Source organism: Lactuca virosa, chromosome 9 (assembly GCF_052849685.1).
Source record: "Lactuca virosa cultivar CGN04683 chromosome 9, Lactuca_virosa_CGN04683_v6, whole genome shotgun sequence".
NCBI classification, from domain to species: Eukaryota; Viridiplantae; Streptophyta; class Magnoliopsida; order Asterales; family Asteraceae; genus Lactuca; species Lactuca virosa.
The window spans coordinates 171,094,729-171,102,255 of record NC_136434.1 but is presented as its reverse complement, the minus strand read 5'-3'; the positions used below and the strand labels follow the sequence as shown (position 1 = coordinate 171,102,255).

The window sequence follows — 7,527 nt, the reverse complement described above, 5'->3', positions numbered from 1 at the left end:
CATTCATTTTATGTCCTTGACTTTGAAAACTTTGCATTAATTGTTTGACATAAAAACTTTCTCAGCTTTTAGTCCATTACCCTATTTTGCATTAATTGTTGGAGATTAAATTTTGCATTGATTGCTTGAGATTAAGTCAGTTGTTACGGCTACTGTATACCAGTTTTTTTTTTTTTTTTTCAAATTTTAACATGTTGAATATATATAATAATTGGGGGTGTTGATATAGAAATTATTAATTTGAAGAAAGTATTTATATATATTTTAGATTTTATATATGATTCTCTTATAATAGATAGTATTTGTTGTTCCTTTAACATCTTTTTTAAATTTTATTATCGATTTATTGTTAAAGGTCACAAGCGAACAAAGAAACATAGACATTTGTTGAAAAAGTTTTTGACGACCATAATGCAAAATTAAACGAAAATTAGCAAGAAATGAAGATCCACTCGAAGTAGAAGGACTATTTTTAAAAAAAAAACCCACAATAACTACATGATTGATGATTGGCCTTGCTTAACCGTGTCTCTGTCTCCTTTGGACACCGATGGTCAAGATCCTTCAATCATGTTTCATTCACGTGTAATAAGCGTGTTTATATTTACAAAAAATCATTGAAAAACAAATTGCAAATATGGATAAATTTTGAATATAGAATCGTAATTAAAATAAACAATTCAATTTGGAAAAATGTTCTTCATATAATTATCTATCATAAGATTATTTTTTTTATAGAGAAGACAAAATTGGGTTATAACACAATTCGCTACAATAATCATATCATATTGTTTAAACGGAAATTAAGGGACTTTTGGCTTAAATAATCATCAATGTCACATAAATGTTCCGATTTAGCCACTTAAGTTCTGATCAAGTTCAATCAGCTATCGAATTCATGATTTTGTTCGATTTTACCCCTTTGTAACCTACGCCTCCGGGTTGGCGCCAAAAATGAAATACGACTCCCGGTTGGCGCCAAAAATGAAGATAACTACCATTAACCACTTCTCTCTAATGTATAAGAACTTGGAAATGTTCCAGAAAAGTGTTGAATTCCATATGCTCAAAAATCAATCATCTGATTCTCTCTATCTCATCAAACACATAACAAGGTATTTTATTTGTTTCAGATTTGAAGTGGTTTGACTTCTAAATTGTTATTCTTGGATTATCCTAAATCTGATTTCGTGATAACCCGAGCTATAGGGTCGAAATCACAGATTTTGAAAAGTAAATGCAATCACGATCCTAGGAATTTCCCAATTAATATTGATATTCTTAAGACCCAAACTCTAACAACCTTCTCACAATGGCTTATTTGTCTTTTTTTTTTAATTACTTACAGGTTTCCAAAAAAAATAATTTCATGGTGGCATCATATTTGTAGAGAGGCGAATTTGAAAACGTTTTGAATTATAAGAGAATTTTAAGATATAGTGAGAAAGGGTTAATCAGACTTAGGTTGCCTAGGAACGACGAAGAGGAAGAAGGTGGGCCAAGTAAGAGAGAGGTTCTTCAAAATTGAGAAATTGAAGTATGATTTATTTTAATCCATATAGACGCCACACCAATCGCAATGACATGCATGACAACCTACAAACCTGTTATAGCTAGTCTTTATGGCTAAATCGAAAAAAAATTAGGTTGATTGGCCTGATCAAAACTTAAGTGGCTAAATCAAGATACTTTCTTGACTTTCGTGGTCATCTAAGTCAAAACTTTGAATTTGAATTGACTTTAAATTATTGTTTCTTTTAAAATCTATGGTTTCCATAAAAATATAAATCTTTTGGAGGTAAATATCATTGTACGATATGGGATCAATGTTATAACTTTAATAAAAAGGAAAATTATTTAATAGGGTAATAAAGTTTTGATTTTTTACACATTTAGTCACTAGTGTTTTTTTGTATATATTTGAATATTTAACTTGTTTTTTATACACATTCAGTTTTTATAACTGGCTACTCCAGGTTAAGCCAGAAAAAATGACTTAATATGGTAATATAGTTATCAGTTTGTACATATTTAGTCTTTAATGTTTTTTGTTGAAAAATAAGTCCTTGTTGTTTTTGTACACATTTAGTTTTTATAATCGGTTTCTTCAGGTTTTGCTCATGACATCCTATGCAAGACAATCATTAGTGTTCTCATATACGGCTCGTCCCTCACGTATATCATAACCTAATTCATGAATCAATCAAATGATGTCGCTGCCCTAGTTTTCTCTAACCAAACGATGTCTTCAACTTCGGTTTCATCTATCTCTATAGTAGACATCGAGATTCTTTGTGATTGCTTCCTCCGTAATTCCTTGGTATGTCGATTTTGACTATTTTTCTGCAAATAGGTTTTTGTTCTTTTCAAATTGACATTCTTTCTTACCTTTTTTTTATTTAACGGAGAAACCAGGTAAAAAGTGCAAATTTTGGCAATGGGTTGATAAAGAAAATGTCAAACAGAACCAAGTATGACACTCATTAATGAAGGGTTTTCATACGTTTCACGTATGAGAACACCTCATTAATGATTGTCTCATGTAGGATGTCGTGAGTAACATCTAAAGAAACCAATCATAAGGACTGAATGTGTACAAAAACAATGATTTATTTTGTAACAAAAAAACATTAAGGACTAAATGTATACAAACAGAGAATTATATTATCATATTAAGTCATTTTTTTCAGTTTAACCTGGAATAGTCGGTTATAAGGAATTATAAGGATTGAATGTATACGAAAAAAACAAATTAAATGATCAAATATGGACAAAAAACATCAATAACTAAATGTATATAAGTTAAAAACTATATTGCCCATTAAGTCATTTTCCCTTAATAAAATCAAAACATATAAAAAACCATTTGGATTAATTTTATAGCATAGTAGTTTAAATGATTTAATAACTCATGAAAAATGGGTGAAAAACCATGATAATAGATTGGAATTGGTTTTGTTAATAAATTTGTGATCATGGTTAGTTGAAAGCTGCCAAATTTTACACAAGCGATGATATAATTTGATGCAATAGTCACACCGATCAAAACGTCTATGTTAATTTTTAAAACGAGAGCAAACAGATTGTGTAAAAGCATGGCATTCAAGTTAAATTTACTTTCGTTAAAATAACGAATTTTGGGTAACTTTTGACACATTTTTCTTTAAGTTATATGTTTCTTCTTAGTTATTTTAATATTCATTGTTGAATACTTGAATACCCTAATGTGGGGTTCCCATGGATTAGTGGTGGCCCTAATTGAAAGTTAGCACGATAACAATGATCTTCTAGGAATATATATCTTATAGAGGGAATTCAGACAAAGTCAATATTAGTGTTGTTATGTGTTTTAACAAAAGAATGTTATTGCAAACGTTTTTGTGATGTTGCTCATGTTAACAAGTTATTTTGAAGCATGTTTATGATGAAATAAATATTTCTAGTGGCATAAACTTGAGGTTTTATTTGTAAAGCATATTGTAGCGATATATATGTTGTTTATTGGTTATTTTTTATGAGAAATTCTACCAACAAAAATTATTAATGTATATAGGTGACAAAGCTTCTTCGTGTTGATTATCCTTGGGACTTTCATCTAGAGTAAGGTGAGTTCATTTTGATTTCTTAAATTGGGTGCACACAAAATTTGGTTTTTATGCAAATTGTTTCTAAAAACATATATGTTATTGAAATGTTGAACATGCTATAAAATGTTATATATACCATTTAAATTTTATGTAGCCTTATGAAAGTTTTATAAAATTCATGTAGCCATGTGGAAATATACAAACATGTATATTTGTTTTCACAACAACCACTTGAAAACCATTGTTATATGTCAATTTTCATAACTTGACAAATTAATCATTATAGAATTGCCAATAAAACTCATGGAAGGTTCAATTTTTTGCAAAAAATGCACTATTTTTACTAATTTATACAAAAAAAATGTTTCAATCGTTTTACAAATTATAGAATTGACACAAGTAACCATGTTTCCAAGTTATATATGTAAAATGTGGAATATTATATTTAAATTACCACTTTTATTACATAAATTATAAAATAACCTTATACAATTTAATCAAACTCAGAAGATCAATATATAAGAGCCCTGTTTTGGATATAAAAACTTGAAATCAAAATCATTACAACTTAGAATAACAGATTGAGACTAAGCTGACAAATATGCCCATTTTTCATTTCCACCATATATTTACAATACATGTTTCTTTCATAAGTCAAAGTCAAAGTTAAGGTCAAAACTCCCAGAAGTCAACTTGAGCTCACCCATAACTTCATGCCATCAAACCATATATCCCACATATAATTCTGCACCAAAAAATAAAATCATTGTTACTTAACTAATACCCTAAAAGTCAAAGTCAATGTCAATTGACCCTTCTCTTTCTTGACGTATTTCAAAATGCAAAAGGACATAGATGCCCCTCCCAACAGCTCAATAACAGCTAGTTTTTTGTATACGTAAATCGGTTTTTTCCATAATCTCATATTCGGGTATTCTTGTAATTTTGCTACTAATTTTGTATTTGAATCTCGAAAATGTGAGAGACCCTTCAGGGGTAAATACGTAAATGTCAAAATAATAAGTTATATCATATATCATACCACTGCTGATTCTTCCTGAATTCAGTTAAAACTGGATATATATTCTCGAATGCAGTATAAGTCTCATCTCTAACCTGAAATTGCATAACAAACAAGGTATAAAAACATTTTTTTTTTTAAAATAACTTACAGAAATTAACCATCAAAATACCTTAGCTCCTGTTAGAACAATTTTCCCTGAAACAAAAATAAGCAGAACAATTTTGGGTTGTTTCATCCTGTAAATTAATCCCGGGAATAATTCTGGTTCATACTGTATGAGAAAACAAAAAAAAATTAAAAAATTGTTAAAAACAACATACAAACAAGACTGGACAAGCTTTCTAGGGCTATTTTCAATGATGAGGATGAAAAGGGCATTTATGTCTTTTAAGTGTTATTTTTTGTATCTTTTTATAAACTTACACTTGAAAAGGCACCATGAGAGTATGCAAGACCTTCAAGTCTAATTGGAAATTTGACATCACATGACCCCACAATATTTTGTATCTTAAAGTCCTAAAAAGCAAAATAAAGAAGTTAAATATATCAAAAAAAGACACAGATAGATAGACCAAATTTACAAATAATAAGAAAAATAAAAAGAATACCTTGAATTTTGCCGGGAACCCGAGTTTTTGAATAATCCGAGCATACTAAAGAAAATAACATATGCATCATAGATTTAAAAAAAAAAAAAAAAAAAAAAAAGGATTGAAAAGTACATTGCTATTTTATGACTTTATCACTACATAAAATAACAATACCTTCCTTGCTGCAAGTTTTGATTGTTGTTCACTCTTGGCTCCTGTACAAACCTGATACGATCACCATTAAAACATTATATTTTTTTTATGTTCTTCATAAAAATAAATAAGTAAATCTGATTCTACATAATGTTTTGAACCCAAAAAAGTTAAAAAATGCAAAAGTTACCATCTTTCCAGAAGCAAAAATTAGGGCTGTTGTTTTTGGTTCTCTTATCCTCATGATCACAGCAGCAAAACGCTTAACATTAACAAAAAAAATGTGATAAGAAATTAACATTTTCTATGATCAAGAATCTGTAAATTCACTTGAATAAAAATTATAAAAACCATAACTGAATGATTACAAGAGTACCTTGGGGTTATATTCAGCATTACGAGCTTGTAGTGCAATAGCTTTAAGATCTAGTTTGCAATCCAGATTGACTGTAGAAACAATGTTCCTAAATTTACAGATATGACCTTCTGATTAGCTTATATGATTGCTCAAGAAGGAGATTTTTGTCATTTTGATTATTGTATGCATGGAAAGAAATGCAGTCGTTAGTTCCAAATGTTGTATTAGCTATTTGGTATTTAACTATTTATCAATTTAAATCTTAAAAGTTATTGATTTTTGAAGTTATAATTAACGGGTAAAAGTCTACTCTTGTTAGAAGGATTTATAAGTTGTAATTAATGAAAGTTGTGGGGGTATGTCTGGAAAGTGAAAAGTTCAAGGACTGAGTTGCAAGTTAAACTACAGAGAAGAACAGTTTTAAAAAGTATGTAAAGAGGGGGAAATGGCTAAAATTTCTTGTTTTTTTAGTTTGTATGTTTATTTTTGTTTGAATATGTTTTAGTTTTGTTGAATTTGGTAGTAGATGGGGGGTCAATTAGTGAGAGAATATAACTTATTGATCAAAGTGCATTTCGGGTATTATGTTAGCAATTCCTTCTGTTAAATCATAAACAAATTGTTAGTACGTATTTCAATTTATGAGTTAACTATTTAACTTTATTTAACTTGAAGAACATATATACATATTACATACACTAATTCAACTTCCATAAGTAGCCACACTTGGAAAAAGAATCAATTCAACTAGCAAACTGCATACACATTGACATCCATTAAATCACCCACAATTGATCATCTTTTTTTTTCAACACATTTAAACACCAAACTGTGCGTGTTAGCAAATCAATACGACCAAAAAGGTTGAAAATTCTGCACAAATCACACCTACTGGATTACCTGATCATTATAACAATGAAGAATACACATAGAGATGAATCATAACTAGACTTACTGAAGAGTAGGAACAATTCCAGATGGATGCTTTGTGAGATCAACTGGTTGACTACCCTCCATTACTTGATCCGCCATTACTCGATTTATCACAAATCGCTACTTAGATCCTGAACCAAAAACAAAATCAACCTAAGAATATCTCCTATGAAATCGATTCAAAAGTTAGGTTTCTAGAACTTCGAAAAATAGTTTCACGAGCTATATAATCAACTCATCATCCATGTACAGATCAAGTAAATACGGGTAGAAAACTTGGATCTCATAACCAAAAGCAAAAATTCTGAAGAACGGGTACTAATCAGACCTTTACAATGCGAAATTTCAATTAGGGTTTCTTCAATCTTTTGAAGCTTTAGCTGAATCAAAACGAAGATATGAGACAAAATTGGTGAGATTTGACAAAAGGGGTTGGACAAATCGCGGTGAAAATTTGAAAAAACCGATCTTTTATATGAACAGATGATTTTATAGCTTTCTATGGAGAGAGATTTTGTGAATAAAGAGGGAGGGGAGATGGGAGGTATGTGAAGCCGGTGAAGATGTGATGCAAGGATATTGGGACGTGGGGTTTGTTGTATTTATATGATTCCGCAAATACCCTTTTGATGTGTTTGGCTTTGGGGGCATAATGGTAAACTCCAAAAAGAAAGTATACACTGACGGGTTGTCATGTGATTGTCGTTGAAGGACGAATGGAAGACATACACGTGGTTAGGAAGCTACTGTGATCAATAATATATAGTTTGACCTACAGGCCCATTGGCTTTGAAGGCTCATTTGTGAAGAAATCGTATATTGGGCCTCAATAGCCCTTTCCGTATTAATGTTGGGTTGATCTTTAGCACCGGTCTTGGAATG

The 7,527-nt window shown here is 30.2% G+C and overlaps 1 protein-coding gene across 1 annotated transcript; it reads right to left on the bottom strand.

Moving 5' to 3' along the window:
- Nucleotides 1–4,058: 4,058 nt before the first annotated feature.
- LOC145137521 (TATA-box-binding protein-like) lies at nucleotides 4,059–7,220 on the bottom strand. Its single transcript, XM_079071652.1, has 10 exons — nucleotides 6,974–7,220; nucleotides 6,668–6,776; nucleotides 5,731–5,818; nucleotides 5,545–5,616; nucleotides 5,376–5,426; nucleotides 5,220–5,264; nucleotides 5,035–5,127; nucleotides 4,781–4,882; nucleotides 4,630–4,703; nucleotides 4,059–4,332 (listed from the first exon to the last, which is right to left on the bottom strand). Coding segments are annotated over exons 2-10 (603 nt in total). The 5' UTR covers nucleotides 6,745–6,776; nucleotides 6,974–7,220; the 3' UTR covers nucleotides 4,059–4,331.
- Nucleotides 7,221–7,527: the final 307 nt, after the last annotated feature.

Excerpts from the sequence above, each read along its gene's own strand:
- LOC145137521 (XM_079071652.1), bottom strand. The coding sequence starts at position 6,744 with ATGGCGGATCAAGTAATGGAGGGTAGTCAACCAGTTGATCTCACAAAG. Across the intron at positions 5,265-5,375 it reads CAAAACTTGCAGCAAGGAAG|TATGCTCGGATTATTCAAAA; the intron begins GTATTGTTATTT and ends TATTTTCTTTAG. Across the intron at positions 4,883-5,034 it reads CTCATGGTGCCTTTTCAAGT|TATGAACCAGAATTATTCCC; the intron begins GTAAGTTTATAA and ends TTTCTCATACAG.